At 36.0% G+C, this 18961-nt stretch overlaps 1 protein-coding gene across 1 annotated transcript in view; it reads right to left on the bottom strand.

Moving 5' to 3' along the window:
* Window positions 1–18961, bottom strand: part of NBAS (NBAS subunit of NRZ tethering complex) — a gene marked incomplete at both ends in the record, with an annotated part of 185312 nt that overhangs the window by 92399 nt on the left and 73952 nt on the right. Inside the window, 8 exons of the mRNA XM_081997756.1 lie at window positions 786–923; window positions 1460–1536; window positions 6777–6900; window positions 7154–7267; window positions 7862–8029; window positions 14565–14666; window positions 16827–16984; window positions 18837–18950. Of these exons, the coding sequence (XP_081853882.1) occupies window positions 786–923; window positions 1460–1536; window positions 6777–6900; window positions 7154–7267; window positions 7862–8029; window positions 14565–14666; window positions 16827–16984; window positions 18837–18950 (995 nt within the window). The remainder of the gene's footprint in view (window positions 1–785; window positions 924–1459; window positions 1537–6776; window positions 6901–7153; window positions 7268–7861; window positions 8030–14564; window positions 14667–16826; window positions 16985–18836; window positions 18951–18961) is intronic.

Here is an 18961-nt window from a genome sequence, read left to right as displayed (position 1 = left end):
GCCACAGTGGTGATTTAGTGATCTCTCTTTCCAGAGAACTTGTGACCAGAAGTGTTCTTTTAGCTGTAATGCAGAGCTAGGCTGAAAACCAAACAGTCCAGAGAGCTTCTGTACAGGAGGGAAGAACTGATGTAAGCCTGGAAAGGCTCTCTTGGAGTGGCAAAGAAGAGTTTTTACTCGGGTGTCTTAGCAGAAATGGTAACTGGTGCCTTACTAAACTTCTGCATGTCACCTCTTTGATTTCATTTGGAATTTACCATGTAGCTGCTTTAATCACAGGCAATGAATAAGAAGCAAAGCTGTGCCATTTCAGAGAGAGACACTTGTCAAAAGGAAATCAACAAATTCATCAACGAATGAGGATGAGTTTTCAAAACACCGTATGTAAACTGAAATACAAAACAACGCAACTCATGGCAGGCTATGGAATGGCACCGTTCCTGTTGAAATGGACACTTCATTCTTCTGAGGAAGTACTATATTCTATCAGTATCGCAAGATGACAGCACAGACTATGCTCATTACTGTTATAAGCTACTTTGAAGACTGACAGTGCTATTACCTACAAATGACACTTGATACTGTGCTTCAAAAACTCTTCCACAAATTGTGAAGTACTTGTCTGTTTACAGCACTGTAGAAGAATAATTATGTGTAACTTAACAGGCTGCTCACAGTGTAAGTCAGATCAGCTCCTTAACAGTCTTAACTCACGTCCTACCTTTTTAGAATAGCTTTAATGCTGAACATTAATGAATATGGTTTTAAAAAGAAAAAGTACTAACCCTGTAGAGAGGGTGGCATTTGTCCTTGAAACATGGTGCCAAACGAGCATAGATCTGCAGGCTATAGTAATAACTTGCCAGCTGGAGAGATAATGCAGAATGTAATTGCTTTTCAAAGCATTTGTTGGCGTCTACCACCTAGGAGAAAGAAAGCATTAATTTAGATGAAAGAATTAGCAAGCATACAACATTAAGTGCACAAACTTTTTAGAAAGCTACTTGCTGTGATTTAGAAATAGCTCTGACTATGTTTTTCTGGCACAGAAGTCAGTCAGTAACCTACACACACAAAGATAATTCTACATTATGTTTTTCCCCCTTGCACAAACACCTAACCAAAATGATTTTCCAACTGCAGTTTTGCTGCTTCTATACCACTGTTATTACCCATATTTCTGAGCTACATTAGAACTGTCCGTCAAGTGGCACAACTACTATTTTAAGTAATAAAATGTGTCTTTTCACCAGTGCTATGGTCATAAGTCAGTCTAATGGCATTTGTTCACAGTTCCCTTTAAATACACAAGCACAATCTATAAAAACGTGTATTTAAAAGGAATTTAAAGACTTAAATTTTAAAACCCTAAGGAAATTACATTTTCTTATGGAATATTGAAATGCTATGAATAGTCTTTCCTGGCAAAAGCATACAAACAAAATCACTATCAACATACCTGCGGCAGTGCAAGTAGATAGGCAAGAGATAAGGCCATATCATTTGGTAAAGCATCACTTGCCAGTTGTAGCAGAACTGCAACACATAGGGAGCAGAAATAAAGCTTTGATTACTGACCCATCTAGCCTTGACAGTTAGCAAATGAAGTGTTTTCAGTGTAACCGTATTTTATTAAACACTAGCTTGAAGCACTCTATACATAGTTAAAGACTTATCAGTGCAATCCAGAAACAGATAATATGTAATTAAACTGCAGCACAGCTTTACCTTGACTTCCAGGCAAAGCATTTGATGCATCAACCAAACAAGAATGAGACTATGCAGTAACAGATGCTAAAGAAAGCCTTCAAATATTACCTGTACTGATTTAGGACAAGTAAATATTTTGCTTGTAAAATCAAGGCAGCAGTGTAATGTTGTAAGCTCTCAAAGATACCAACCAGAGGAATGGTACAAGATGTCTTCTGTTCCAAGCCTGAGCTCTAATTCACTTATCACTGAACACAACAAACCATATTAAAAACTTCTGTCTTAATTAAAAAAGAAGAAAAAACAACCCTGCAAGTGTTATATGAATTTTAAATAACATCAGTGAAACACACAAAACAGGTCCTGCCACATATTGCAAACAGAAATATCAACACAATGACACAGTTGAAATTTATGCATTGAAGAATAATTATTCTGATTATAAAAAGATATGCTTCTGGTAAAACCAACACAAAAATTACCTGTTTTTTCTACATTACAGATACCAAGCTTGGGTTTTTTATTTAAAAAACCCACTATATTTTACATTATGCAAATAGGAGAACCAATACACAAACACAATGTGAGCACCCAAGTTTTGTTAATTGGTAACAGGATCTCTCCTTCATGCAGTTATCTCCTCCTGTACTTAAGTCAAGCAGCACTGCGGTTGCAATGGAAGTTCCAACAAACAATTACAGAACAATGATTCTTGTGATACATTTAATATTCAGTTTTGGGGGTAAAGAATATAAACTATTAGTTCCAGGGACAAATTCAAATATCTTATGAAACCTGGAACAAAAATTGCACAAAGAATTGTAAATATACCAGGAAAATAACATGGTTTCCTTTTTTTATGATTATTATTATTATTGCTGTTATTATTATTCCAACCAGTAGAAGCCATCTTCCAGCAACTTAGCTCTTTGTTTATTTTAAGGAAGTCCCAAATAACTATATTCACACATTACACAAAGTACCCTTGAGGGCACGCTGGCAAGAAACCTCATTACTTTACACACACAGCCCCCCAGTGATTTCTTTATTCCAAAGAATGCTTTATAAAAGGCTTGAATGACCAATTACAATTTTCAAATTATCATTAATTTGCCATCAGTTTGAAGTGGATTTACATGCTGGCCCTCAGCCAGATACAAAACCCAAATTTCTGTGACAAGTCATCACGGAGGCTATCTACATGGCAATACATTGCAGTTACTGCAAATACAAGCATGTCCAACAGCACCTATGCTCTATGCTTCAAAAAGCTTTTACCAATAGTTTCTTGCTGCTGACAGCTTGTTTCTGCTACATTCAAAAAAACCTGTATGCTTTCCAAGCAAAGATAATAGGACTCTAGAAATAGTCAAGATTTTAATATTAGCTATTAGTTTGAAAAATTGGCATTTCCTACTCCGAGAACAAGCGAAGTTACTTTATGTACTCTTACAACCACCTCTAGCTGAACACAAAAAAACAGAAGAAAGGAAAGAATAATTTGGGTTCAGCTCTCTTCTCCCTTTCTCTGGAAAATTAATGATTGCAAAGCCTCGGGAATACATAATAAATTGGGGGTTCTCTTCCAACTTAACATCCCCAACATGACAACTGCCACATTAGCAAAAATTTATCTGCACCCTTCAGACAGCAATCATGACAAAGAACACAGCACCAATACAAGGTCAGAAAACAATATGATTTTATTCATACTCTTGCATGAAGCTCAACACAAAGGCATCCCAGTTGCCAGAACGTATTTAAGAAGAAAGACCTGTCTCCATTGTCATCTCTTCTGAGAAAAAAAATCCCCCGTACTGATTCAATTAATATAAATTTTCTGTGTGCTTGTGTGCAGATACGCGTTCATGTATCCATATACAGATGCCTACTTTACATATACACAGGCACATACATACACAAAGACCAATTTCATAGAGTTTTCTGTCTCCTCATGAAATTCTACAGGAATTCTCTACGTCTAACAGGGCTGAGTTCAAATCACAGGCTACTGACATTAGCAAGATGCCGTTCCATCCTCTCATACATCTTCACAAAATTACAGGAACTTAGTATCGTTTCAGACCACTGCTGAACTTGAAACTTGCCAAAGGGATTAAATGTTACAGAGTTTGCAAACCAGAGAGGACAGGCAGCAAAGAGCTAATGCTGCTGTCCCACAAGCAGAATTTCCTTAGGAAAACACACAAAAAACCCTGATTTTATGAATAATTTTTATTTCCTGTGCAGGTCTTGTCTCTACGCTACAAGCCTCTTCAGAAGACAAATAAGGGAAGAAAATGGTTTATTTGTGAAAAATGGAATTTATCAATACCTAGGAAGTTTCAATTCTTTCTTGATGTTTTTCTCCTCCGAAAAAAAACGGCTTCAAGTGTTGCAATTCTTCATTTAGCATGTGTTAAAATCTCACGAAACTTTAAAATATATATTGTAGTTAAACAGCTGTATCAGCAAGCAATAACGAAATCATGGAAAACATTAAGCTATTCTTTGTTCTAAAACTCCTGACGATGAGTAGGTATGACTGACTTTGAGTTTACTTCCAGTGTAGTTCCTAATCTGGTTACAATGAAATGCAGACATCAGTTCTATGTAGTAATTTCCCATTCAGATCTCACCTTCCCATCAAATTCCTAAGGGCCACAGAGAAAGACAACAACAATTAAACAGAGATGCACACCACCACCTTGGTCACACTAAGTCTGGATGCACTGTAAGGGCACAACTGAGGAAAGAGTGCTTTACTGGGCCCAAAGTGATGGGTGTTACCACTCCACTTGAAAATGCTCAGTCTACCACCTACACCCAGAGGGAAAGGAGAAGGAAGGTCAAAGTCCAAGGCTTGTGACCCTACCTAATCCACCAAAGAAGCAGGAAATGTTATCCTGAGTTTTACCATGCATGTTGCCTCTGGGGAAAGTGTTTAGCCATTCCCTCATACACTGAGTATGACACTACTATAATAACAGAAACAGAGATTGATGCATACTTCAACATCTCCTAAGATGTGTTAAGTGCAACTAAGGTTTCTTGGCTCAACTGCATCTTCTTCTAGGTTTGTCAATCTTTCTAAAGGAGCTGAAACCTGCTGCTGTAGCTGTCCTAGAAGAAATAGGATACAAACTTGTCAGCAAAATTAAATTGTCTGCTATGTTTGCTAGTTACTAGTATAGTAGCTAATAACTTTTATTAGCACTCAAGTTTTGTATGGCAAAATTCCCCCAGAACCTGAGAGAAAGCCTGAAAATATGGGAAAACCACAGAATAATAAATGAGGTTTATATCTGTGTGATTTTTTGGTGGTGTGCAGTGTCAAACTCCACAATCCTGAAAGTGTTAAGTCATCATAAGTACTTTCATAGGAAATGATAAAGGAAAGCATTAAGAAAGGGGAGAAGGTGGGATCCAAAACTGTTAATCCAGGGCTAAATGCATTACAGTTAAGCAAATTGCCAATCCATTCATTTACAGAAAGCTACGCTACATTTGTGCATACTTAAAATGAATGCTATTGACTACCAAAAGGTGTCATAACAGCAGGATCACTGAGTACAGCATAAATACAGTTTGGTTTTCCAGAGGAAAACACAGGACTCTCAGTTCCATAGCACAGCTGGAGAGACTCATAAGTGAAATTCAGACTGACTATAGAACAGGAGTGGTGGAAGAAAACAGAAGTATTAAAATGGTGGAAACCGTAACCTACACACTTAAGAATAGGAGGGTAGAGGCTCAATATCTGAAGCTGGAACGCCAAATTTCTTCTCTTATTCAAGAAAAAGTCCCTCAAACTGAAACTTTCATATGAAAGGAAGCTACTGAATTGTAAACAACCTGTTCCAATTACTGAAGCTGGAGTAGGAACTATTACCAAAGATTTGCCAACTAACATCATTTGCCTTAAGAAAGTAATGAATAGTTTTTAATCCTTGCCTCCCTCTCCTTTAAGACACAGGCATCAGAGCTAGAAGCCTACAGGCTTTCAGCATGCAAGAAAAGAGATCATAAGTACACATTTAAAACTATTTTTGCACTAGGAGAGCATGAAAGGAACAAAACATGAGTACATCCTCATTTATACAAGCTGTTGCTGACCTTTTCTAATTCAAAATGTTAGTATATTACAACTCTGCAGGTTATCTACAGAAACATCACACATCTCAAACTAACTACTGAATCATATACCTGTTAAGAGAAATATGCTGGTTTTCACTAAACAGTTGAAATAAAACTGTGTGGCTATGAAGAAAGTCTTGTGTGAAACTTTTCTCATATTGCAAGTGATTTAATACACTAATTTTTCATGGCAGAACTTACCACAGAGTAAAATATAATACAGATATCTTACTTCAAAAGACAGTTAATGGCATGTAAATATTTAAATAGTTCATTTCTTAAACCAGCAGGAGAAAGACAAAAGGAAATACAAAAAAAATCACAGGTGGTTTTGTGTTTTTCTTAAAAAATTGAAACAGTGACAGTCAGCACATTGAGTATAAATTATAAAATACAGAAGTTCCAGAATACGACAAAAAGTTCTAATGATTCCAGAAACTGCAGTTGAGCATTAATTAGCAAATAAAATACTGTAATGACCCTGCAATACTGAAAGTTGTATAAACAAAGGCACAGAATCTGAACAAATTAATACATGGGCATATATACAAACAACATTAACAGTGGGCTGCACATTTCCATTTACATATCTGTACATCATAGTATTCAGGAACTCTTCAACAATTTTTCCCCCTTTCACGTTTGTATGTTTGTCAGCCCTCAAATATCAGTTTCTGCTTATTTGAAGCCAACCTTCAGATTTCACATTTCTAGTCTTTACAGAGCGACTCCTAAAAATACCACTTCTCTTGAAATCGCTGCAGATACTTTATCAAGACTACTTACCACCATAAGATGCTGAACCAGATGGCAATTCATACAAAATACCCAGGTAGTACTTCAGATCATTGTGTGCAATTCTCCATACTTAACCTCACCCATTGACTCTCCGATATTTAATACATGAGTGAATATACACATACACATACCTTCTGTAGTTGGAAGTAGGTCTTTTCCTTCGCTCTTTGTTTCTGTGAGTTTCTCTGTTCTCAGTAATACTTCTGCAAAGCTTTCCAAAGAATTGTTCTGGTATGTGCCATAGCTGATTTCAGACTAGAAGTAAAATAAGATAACTTACACATGCGTGCTATACCCTGCAGTTATATTTAGCTTACTTGCATCAGATGCAATTATCTACCTTAGCTCCTGCATTTGCTTTCCTTTCTGTTTAATGCTGGAACTTTTCCTACTGTTGCACAAAATTTCAAATCCTTTCAAGTCACACAAATAATCCAAAATCTATATTGTTAATTAGTTATATGATCTCCATAAAATAAGACTTCTGAATTTTGTAACAGAAACTTACTTCTGCAACGTATGGATCAGCAATTAGAGACTCATAGAATGGATGACAGCCTTGCTTTTCCACAGTGGCATTTTCTCCAGGTCCACTTTTTAATACATCTCCAAATTCTTGGCCCTGGGAAAAATAAGTATAGTTGAGCCTAGTCATAAAAAAAGATCATTAAAAAGTCTGTAATTGCTATTCAGAAGGGAAGCAACTGTAAATGAAAATATCACGGAATTTAGTGGGGAGAAAGATAGGATTCATTTTATATAAACCAATGCTGAATGAGGACCAATATTCTTTAAAAAAAAAAAAATCATGCTTAAAAGTAGTATCAGAGAAACTAGTATCATAAACATTAAAGAAAATCCACGGAAGTAGAGAAAGTAGAAAACAAAAACTGAAAAGGAACAGCTTTGACAGTATTTAGAGAGTGAACTCTCACTGCGCTTTCTTCCCCAAAGTTCTGAAGTTCTGCCAAATTTCAACTATGCCTTCTCACGCTGTGCTAAAAAACCAGGAGAAAACAGATTAGAAAACAAGAAAAGGAAACTGCTTTAGACCCCTCTTCTCACTGGGATTTGCTTGCAAAATATCCCTTGATGTCTCTAGTTCATTTATCAATTTGAGGGTCTTCAATAACAGAAACCTATAAGGGAGCCCAGCTTTTACACTAGTGTATCTGTGAATGTGTAAACTTCTGCAGACACATCAGCAATCCCTTACATGTAACGGTCGAAGATAAGTTAATGATCTCTTCCACCACTGTCCATCACTGACAGCATGCAGCATGGCTTTTGTAGTCATAGTTGTGTTAGACAACACCTTCATGGTTTTTGATGTCGTCCAGTACAACAAATCAGCAGACTGGCTAGAGGAGGCGTTGGTTTCATCCTGTGAGCATATCCAACACACAACGGGAAGTGTTAGACTCGTGCTTTAATCAGGCTAATGACCTAAAGCCAAATGCATTTAGACATCAGACACACTATCTTAATAACATATTTTAATGATCATTAATTTATGCAACAGCTGTTGTTAATAACAACAAAAGACAAGTGAAAAGCGATTTAGAAGTTTCATTCTGAAGTGAGTAGCGTCATCAGTAGAACATTTTGCCCCTTATTCAACTACAATCTCTTCTTTCTACAGACACCAGCTGTTTTTAATTCCAAAGTTTATAATGGTAATGTTCTATATAATTGTTGAATGCTTCTGTTAAAACAATGATCTCTCTACAAATGAGGAGATTGATCATTCAAAAATTCATCTTCCATAATTCAAGAAAACTGATAGCAAAGACAATCTTGTATTTGTACAGAGCTAGCATTAATTAAGTTGTATTCTCAGTAGGGGAAACGGTGAAGACATGTAAACATTCACCTCCACACCAAGTAGAAAAGTATCACAGAGATTTGAAATTCTGCAGTTGGCACTTACAAGGTACTGAATATAGCAAACTTAAAAGACTGCAAAAAAGAATCGAGACCCCATTCTACCTGTGTAACTGAATGTGAGGTAGTAGTTTGCAACTTACTAACACGTGACAAAAATTCAGACATCAGAGTGAAAGGATGCCAAGTTATGCTCACATGAATTATGTTCCACTTGAATTATGTGTATACTTGAATTAAGTGAATTATGAACTATGTTGAGAAGGTCAACAAAGCTGGTGAGGGGTCTGGAGCACAAGTCTTCTGAGGAGCTGCTGAGGGAACTGAGGGTGTTCAGTCTGGAGAAGAGGAGGCTGAGGGGAGACCTCATTGCTCTCTACAGCTACATGAGAGGGGGTTGTGGTGAGGTGGGTGTTCGTCTCTTCTCCCAAGTAACCAGCAACAGGATGAGAGGAAATGGCCTCAAGTTGCACCAGGGGAGGCTTAGGTATTAGGAAAAATTTCTTTATGGAGAGAGTGGTCAAGCATTGGAACAGGCTGCCCAGGGAGGTGGTGGAGTCACCATCACTGGAAGTGTTCAAAAAATGTGTGGACGTGGCGCTTCAGGACATGGTTTAGGGGGCATAGTGGTGTTGGGTTGATGGCTGGACTTGATAATCTTAAAGGTCTTTTCCTCTTTTCCAACCTTAGTGATTCTGTGATAACTTCAGTAACAAAACATGTCAGCTTCAGTAAGGCAGAATTTCACTGCAGAACTTCTTTTTAGTATCTTTTCCTGTAATAAAGTAAATCACTGCCTCAACGTGTCCACTGAAATAGCAGGTCTATCTTAAGTCCTTCTTTCCATTAAGGCTTCAGTATTTTTTTTCCAAACTCTTCTGAAATTATATTCTGCATTTCACAGGTGACCACTAATGAACTGACTGGCTAAATTAGAAATTTCAGCTTTTACTTCATCAAATGAAGAAAGAACATGACAAATACAACAAGCCAGAATTTTTACTCCTCTGAAAAGTAAAAAGCAACAGAAAATCCTAGGTCTGGTGGCTTGGTGGGGTGGGGGAGAATTTCTTGTTTATGTGTTTTTTAAATAAACCACTCTTGGCACTTAGTACAAAAGCTAAATTTAAATGTTACATACAGAATACTAATTTCTCTCTCTGCCTCCGTTTTCAAGCAGATGCTGCAGGACACCTAACTGATTCTTCATGGGGAAAAAATAAAACAAAACCAAAACAACACAGAGACAGAAAAAAAAAATCCCTTTCCCAAATTCTCAACTGCGTTTGAGCAAAACACATTTTTAAAAATAAACTTCCTTCAGTAGTGTGAAAAATTATGGGCTAATTTGTATGCTGGTATGTATGCTTCTATAGCTCTACTGCTATCAGATAAACTCTATTGATTTTTTCTAAAAAGAATTTCAACTCTTACAAGTAATTACAGTCTTTTCTGCACAAATAAAAAGTCTGTTTTCCGAAAAGCCATTCCTCTGTGTATGTGGAACAGTAATGCTTTCAGGCTATAATTTTTTGCTATCCTGAATCAATCTCTCATAAAATAAATGATTTCTTAAAGATTGTTGGAGGTCTCATTGGAGGTTTTGAGGGGTGTTTGGGAGAGATTACTTTCTTGTATTATTTCCTCCTGATATCCTTTATAAAAGTAAGCACTTCTTAGTAAAAACAAAATAATAATAACAACAACTTATTAATCCTAAATTAGAAGAACAAAATTTGTATGGCTCTAAATCAATGTAAAAAAGTCAGCCAACAAATTCTGAATTATCAAGATACCCTAAAATAACAGCTAAAATATTTTTATATATACATACATATACTTATACATACACTTATATATAATGCAAAGACAAATAACAAAGGTAACTATTTTTTAAATAAGCCACAGACAAGACAATAATAAATTAGAACACCTCCAACATGGATTTTTTTTTTCCTCTTTAATGACAATTAGTCAAGGTAAAAGGATCAAAACATGCAAAAACCATACACTATATACACTTTATGCATTAAGAGTCATTAAGTATTAAGATGATGAACGAAACAAAGTGAGGTGAAACAGATTCTGTTCGTAAGACAGAACATGAACTATTAGCTTTCCTTTCTCTTTTGCACCTTTTTGGTATTCCCATCAGAAAACAGGAATTTAAAATTGTGTCTTTTACGTAACTGTTCACATTTATGTTTTGTGCCTTGGAAGGTTTTGTTTGGGTTTGTTTTTGTTTTTCTTTTCTTTCTGTAGTGTATGTTACTGCTAATGAACCAGTCTAATTGAATACTCCAGTCCCACAAAGATAAACCAGACCCTAGACGACAGACTACAGAAAAGATTCAGCTAAAGAGGACAATACTAAAATTCAGGTGTCACTGGATGTCTAAGGTCTTATTAGGGCTATAATGTCACTGCACCGGAAAAAGTAACCCAGCTTAAGCATAGGCTTTGATGACTGAGATACACAGCAGTAACTAAGATACCTGCTTAACACCTGCAGATCTGACAAGAGGACCTAGACTTTTTGGGGTCAGTAGCGAAAGGACAAGAGGATAACTTAAGGCATCTCAAATTGTTGACATCTATGATGAAGTAACTGAATCAAGCACCTAATGGCTGCTTAATTGCCTTATTCTCTATGCACCATTGACTGGATCTCCACTGACTACAACGGGAGTTTTAATAGTACACATATAGAGTTCCACACTGAGATTTTTCTCCTCTCTGCAAAAAGAGTTCAGTGACACTGTACATGAACATGATTCCTTCAGGAATTACAGCTGCCTCTTCCTATAAGAAGAATTCTTATTTAATTACTACAGAATTAAAACCAGTACATTTACTAAACCACAAAACACAGCTCCAGTTATTCACAAATAAAAAATAAAATTAAAAAAAAAAAAAAAAGAAGAAATCACAACTGTTTGAAACAGCAGCTGGAGCATTATTTTTGCCCCGAGGTTCCAAAGACTCCAGGTGGAAGAGTTACCAGTGCATGCTACATAAATACAACATTCCCTAATAATTTCTAACCAGCAGTGAAAAAAATGCATGTCATGCCAATTTAATGTACACAAATGTTTTAAAAGATCCTGTCTTTTCCCAGATCTAGCACTCGGGAAAAATGCAAAAGCAAAGATGCTGCTAATGCTTTGTTAATCGGAAATTTTCTTTTTGTTAAGCAACATGCAAGAAAATAATTCCTAAAATTTGAAGATACTCTCCTCTACAAATTATGTCTGCTCTCCTATCAGAGAGTTTGTTTTCAAGGAAACTTGAAATTGCAAACTCTCTTGTGCTGATGTGCCACTTTACATTAATTAAGTTTTCACATTCAGATATGTAATTCAGATATGTAAAAGATAATGATTTTATTTTTAACAGACATAATGCATGTTTTAAATATTACACAGATTTAACAAAGTCAGAGCTCATTTACAAGGCAGTTGATGGTTATTGTTTCTAACATTTATACACAACACTGCATCTTGTGACTAAGCATTATATTTTAATCTAATAATGTTAGAAATAATACTGTGAAATGCTTTTCATGAATCAAGACCTTAATTTTCTCATATGACAATGAGAAAAAAGGGTGAGGACTGGGGAAACGTAACGTTTTGCTTAAAAATAATCTATGTTGGAATCATTGTAGCTTACAGAGGATAATTTCTCCAATGGATCCCAAGAGTTCAATCAACAGTGACAAGCTGGCACTAAGGTAATGAAGTACATTCTTGTGCAAATGCATTTAGCTCCTACAGATTAATTACATGCATCTTTATCATGTAATCAGGAATTTCCTTCAGAGCAGGAACCACCAAAAACTTGGAGAAAAGTTATACTGAAGTCAGTATGACAGCAATGTTAAATAATACGTTTCTATGCAATCTGTGAAGGTAAGTAGCCAGCTGATATCAAGAATTCTGCAAGTTTCATGGGAAAAAAAGTTTCAGAGGAAAAACTAAAACAACAAAAATTAAATTACTTTAGACATTTCTAGGGAGAAGTTCATCAAGAGAAGAATGATTGACAAGTATGACCAGCTGGTGATGTAGGTTTGTACAATGAAAAAAAGGGTAGTGGCAACTAATGATTCAATACTAGGTAAAGGTAAGAAGAGGTAGAAAAAGGTCACTAAAGCTTTGAAAGGTAAAAATTATATACTTACAGACATGTATTTTTAATGCAACAGAGAAAGTGATGACCAAACATACGTATGCTAGAAGAAGCATAGTCAAGGCAAGACAAGGAAAATTACATTCAAACCACCAATTTTAAAAGGTATCAATAAGTGAGAAAAGAAGAACGTTTGTCAATTTCTTGAGAAAAGGATGCTATATAAGTTAATCAGGACAAAAGTGAAAAAGAAAGGGGAAAAAAAAAAATCTTATTGCTTGTTTTTTCTTTGAAGAAAATGAAATTCTGTTCAAGACAATGAAGTTGAAGCACAAGGAATTAGCTGAAGTAGAACTATGGGAACTGCACTTATGGGATTCAGTTAAGTCAGAGAAACTGAATTATTGAATATATTGCTTTCCTAAGATTTCAAATGTCTGTAACAAAGGAAGGGTTATACAGTGACTAAATTCTTGGCTATGTTTCCTCCTGTGTCGTTGCAAGAAATGAAAGAAGCTATAAATCCCTATTAAGTCAACAGGGAGAGAACAAAAAGTCAGAATTAGCAAATATACAGAACTCATTTCATAGTGTAACAATCTGAAATATGACATGCCAAGAAGCTGTATTAAAAAAGAAAAAACCTCAATGCAGCAACATACAAACTTGTCCAGTCAACTGTCTCCCTACTTCCAATTTTAAACGGAAAACCAACCACAACTAAGAGGGCAAAAAAATGAAAGATATATTGGGAGAAAATAAAACTGGATAATTTTCTGAATGTAAATTCCCCAGCATAATGAAAATTGCTTGAGATATCAAAACTGAATTGATAATGAAGTTACTCAGTGAGTTTACTCAACTCTGATAAACCCTTGAATAAGTTTCTGAATCATTTCTATGCATGTGTAATTTTTGTCACAACATACAGTCAATAGTACTACAGCATATGAAAGGTGACATGACAAATTTGTTATATACATTAAAATATTGTAAACACATGTATCCACACCCACATCAGAAGGTTCCAAAATTTTAACATCTCCTTAAATAATCTTCCTCTCAGAGAGATACCAGTGCACAGACCTGTTCTTCATATCAATGACTAGCAGATAAACTGCTTAGCTTTCCTTCTCTGAATACTGTTTTCAGTGCTATTTTACTTTCCTGCTCATTTATTTTCTATATATGCAAATATGTAGATCATAGAATCAGACGTATGTTTACATATGCTTGTATGTATACAAAACATATATGTGTGCCTATACATATACTAAAAACATACACAAAATATAGACATATACATACAAGTTGCCTGTTCCAATAACATGAAGGAGAGGTGTGGTTTCTTAAGCCACACGGTATTAAATATACCAAAGGCAAATACTAGCGTGTTCACAGAATCATAGAATCTTTGAATTGGAAGGGACCATCAAAGGTCATCTAGTCCAACCACCCTGCAATGAGCAGGTACATCTTCAGCTGGCTCAGAGCCCCATCCAACCTGGCCTGGAATGTTTCCAGGGATGGGGCATCTACCGCCTCTCTGGGCAACCTGTTTCACCATCCTCATTATTAAAAACTTCTTCCTTTTATCTAGTCTAAATCTACCCTCTTTTAGTTTAAAACCATTACCCTGTGTCCTATCGCAACAGGCGCTGCTAAAATCTCTGTCCCCATCTTTCTATATAAGGGACCTTATAAGTCCCCTTTAAGTTCTGAAAGGCTGCAATAACAGACTAAGTATAAATACATAAGCAAAACCTTGAACTTAACCTAAGAACAGAAATTATAAGTGTATTTAACATTGTGCATTTATATAGTAAACAGGTAGATGTTAAAACTCAAATTCAACTCAAATTCAGAAGAAAATCAATAGTATTTAAAAACTCTTTAAAGCTTACCTCTGTATCCTTACTGATCAATGAAGAAGGTCCTGAGATATTTATATTCTCACCACCTCCTTCTGAAGGAAGGAACTGGTAATTCACAGCCTGATAAAGAATCTATAAACACAAAATAAATATAATCTCTTACTAATCAAATAATCAAATTTAAGAATTATGACTGATGAAATTTTGATGGAACCCAAGAAATTCTGATGTAAAAGTTTCCATGATAGAAAAACAAGGGTGCAGAGGAAGACAGGGAGAACAACACATATAGGTATCTTTGGCATCCTCTCACTCTTGTAGTCCCTAGACAAAATGACCTTCCCCTGCACAAAAAAAAAAACCTGCAATATTTTGCATGCAATGTAATAATGTTTTTTGTTTGGGGTTTTTTATTATATGCACCCTGCTGTACTACATAGGCTAAAGAACTGCCATGAAAACCATCCATTATCTGAACCGTGCCTCTGTGGCGTTGGGCAACTCCACAGAGGCAAGTATTACACAAGATAATAATTTTGTGAGCAAAATTTCCACAGACCGCAGAACTGACAGAGGTCCACAAAAGACACATATATCAAGTGGTCAGCATGACCTTCTAATAAAGATTTTTACATATATTTATCTACCTACACACAGAGACTGAGTGCTTAGATGAAACATATAGGACCATTAATGAACAGAACTGAAAAGCTTATGTTTAGTTTATGGAGAATGTCATTGCAGAAGAAACTGATTAAACATGATTTGACAGAACTCATGACTCGCATTTGGCTTCCTGGGGCAAATACCAAATTAGTCATCACTGCTCTTTTGCTACAAATGATATTGCACTAACAAAGAAACCTTAGCAACAAATTCAGTCTCAAGTTTTGTGAACAGAGAAGACAGAGAATTGTTTTCCTTGGAGAAGTGGGATGCAAGAGGATAATAAAACAGTGGCTGAGCGGCTGCACTGCACTACAAGTAACAGGACATGAAGCCTTTAGAAGGAACAAGACAGTGGTATAGAGGCAGCGAATTGACAGAAAGGCTAACAAACTCCAGCTTATACAGTCCCAAAACTTTGTTTGACTTCAGTTTCTAACTCCAGGTATAAGCACATAAGTGGGAAAACAAGTTTTTAGTTCTATACTGTACAGGTATCGATTCAGCAAAGGTTCCACTTGCACTTAAACTCATAATTGTACTCAAATTTGAGTGCTCTCCTGATGAAAAAAATAGTAAATAGCTTGCAGAAGATAGACTGTATTTCAAAATCTTTGTAGCATTTTATTGTGATGTTATCCTGCTACTGAAGCAGCACAAACTGCCTTCATATGTTGCCCGTATGTCTCATACACACAGCTATACAAGCATTTTATAAGGAAAAAGGCTACGCACTTGCAGCTGCCTTAATTAGACTGCATATGCGCTGTAGCTATTGCTCCCTTCTCCTCCATTCTTCAGACACAGAATGCAAGCCTTCTAAGATATTCTTATTACACAAAGATAAATCTATGAACATTGTGAACTCTTAGACAACTAAGACAAATATGAACTCTTAAACAAGCAATGGTATGGTAGGCCAAGCCACAATTACACTGAACAGAAATTAACGTTTTGACAACCTAAATTGCTGCACTACAGTTTCAAATAAAATTTTTTCAAAAGGTTTGCTATGTCATCTTGCCGTAACTTGTATTTAAATGCCACAATTACATGTTCTCACATATATAATATGATCAGCTGAACACCTAAGAACTGATTGTATTAAGAAGTCAGTCACTGCAGAGTCAATAAAAATGGCTCAGACATAAAGCCTGTTGTAGTTGTTAAAACCATTACATGGTAGAAATCAGTGAGAAAATAACGTCATTGTATGAAAGCATAAAAATGTTAAAAATAAACACTTAATAGATATTTAGGCAGGCATCTAATGAAGTTGCATTACAATGTGTAAACAGGTGACAGAACCTGGAAAACGTCGAAAAAAGTTATTTAACTGCATTTGCAAATAAAATGTTTAAATTGGGCAATAAATAAAGAAATTAAAAGTACTGAAGATCGAGAATACAATTGCACTCCTACTTGACAAGCCAACTCATCATATAAAAATGCTTATAAAGAGACCTCATTTATTGAAATACAACAGTGAAAGTAGAAAAATGCAGTAGAAAAAATAAAAACTTGTTGTGGGGTGAAACTTAAAGGAACAAACTTAAAAATGAGCACAAGTCTCCTTTACTTTGGTAAGCACTGAACTTGCATGAAAGAAGTTTCAGAAACACCTACCTGGGTTTGCAACGAACTGCTCACCGCCAGCAATGCCTCTATGGCACCTGGGGGACAGTGTGTCAGAGCAAAAGCCATGAGTTCCTGACGCATAGCCAAATCATGGTAGCCTTCTGATTGCCCAAGCTGACTGCACACTTCCCAGCTTTTAGAATAACCTACAAGGGAACACAAAACATACTTCTGAGGTTGCTAAGCTTCACAAATGGTTAGGAACATGCTGCATAGTTCTTACTGAATGAGACAAAGGAGGCCATGTGGCATTCCTGTCAACATTTAACGTCCTCTGAAAAAGGAACCACAAAGGCTCTGTAAGAGAGAGATGTAATTCAAACTTAGACTGACCAAACGCATAGAAGATTCGCTATTATATCGTAGATTATCAGTACAATAGGCATCTGTATGCCTACACATTGTATTTTTGCATATTGCAATAAGAAAATCATACTTTAGAGCGTGATATTAACCGCTTTACGGTAGTGGCTACAAAAAAAAAAGAAAACAAACAAAACCAAGAAAAAAGTAATTATATCACTTGATATAATTAAAAGAACCTCAACTCATCTCAGATTTCCCCTCCTCAATCTCAAGGTAGAAAAAAGAGCCAAAGAAACAAATCCCATTTTCCTTAGTATCTTGACACATGTATGACATCTACCTCCATTCATATCCTCACATATATAAATTATATAAATACCACAAATATTTTAAGAGTTTTGATAGAAAGGTAGACATCTAGAAGACCTGCACATTCCGAGCAGCTGCAGTCCCATGTTTTTACCTGTTTGAAAGGGGCACAGTGTAGAGAGAATGAGAAATTGTGGTTCCCAGGGGCATACAGAAAAGCTCCCCAAGGTTACATGTCTAATAGTCCAGCAACTATCTTATTACATACAGTATTTGCTGTGTACATCTCCATTTCATATTTGTGCATTACATATTGTAAAAACATTTGCATGTCTTAGGCAAAAGAAGTATCACAAACAGCTAGGACGCATTTTCCCTGTCTGGCTGTCACCTCGTGTTGTCAGCTCCTACACATCACATGCATCTTTTCTCAGAAAGCCAAGAAATTAAGTTTGGAGATATCCAAACGGATCTGGCAAATGTCACCCCAAAAGCATAGGTCCAGTTTAAAGATACCTGAACTGTCTTTCATAATATGCACACAATTTAGTAAGAAACAAAAGTCAGCACTTATTGCTACAGCCTACAGTATTGTTTTCAGATTGAAAACTAAATACAAGACCCCCACCCAGCTAGCTAAAAAAATTTTATTTCTTATAATTACTTCCAGAGATGAACAACTGCGATAGCAATTGCAGAGGAAGATTTTACACTGTGTGAATGAACTTTTGCATACTGAAACACATCTTAAGAAAGATACTGAAATATGTTTCCATAAAGAATTTTACGAAGAAGAAACTTGCCTATTTATAATTGATAGTGAATGTTTATGGACCAACATACATGTTTAATCTCAATAATGTTAATGAATGTTCATGTGGAACAAGAACATAATACCAAAATACAGTAAACAGGCTTTAAACAACATGACAAATTAAAACTTTTTCCTTTGCTTTCTTACAAGAAAAAAAAGTACTGAGGAGACAATTAAAAACGGAATCCCTACTGGGCTGTATTTTAAGCCTGATGCAAAAAATAAAGGATTATCTGAATGACAGTATGCAACTCCAGTTGAGAGATCTAAATCAACTAAACTGATATAGAAAAAGACCAACATTGCTCCAGAAGTCACTGTGGCTTAAGTATTTTGTAGTTCCATGACTACATGTAGTTTCTCCTCCATGACAACAGGATTTCTCATACTGCATACCACTTGCCTTCTACTTTTGACATGCTGATGTCAGTTGACTTTCACAAACAAAATGTAACTGATTTTTTAATTAAATGGACCAATGTGAAGTACCATACTTCACAGTAAGCCAAGAGTCAGAACTCAGATTTCCACCACCGTCACCCCACGCCACCCCTATTTATTCACTTCACCTGTGGCCATGAGCTCCTGGCAATGCATACTAGCTGCTTTGTAGTCCTGGAAACTGAGCGCTTGTTCCACTAAAAGTATTAAAACTTGACCTTTTCTCTCCATCTGATCATCTCCTGTAAGAAAC

This window comes from Phaethon aethereus (assembly GCF_964289735.1).
Source record: "Phaethon aethereus genome assembly, chromosome: 3".
Taxonomy (NCBI): domain Eukaryota; kingdom Metazoa; phylum Chordata; class Aves; order Phaethontiformes; family Phaethontidae; genus Phaethon; species Phaethon aethereus.
This window is presented reverse-complemented; position numbering and strand designations above follow the sequence as displayed.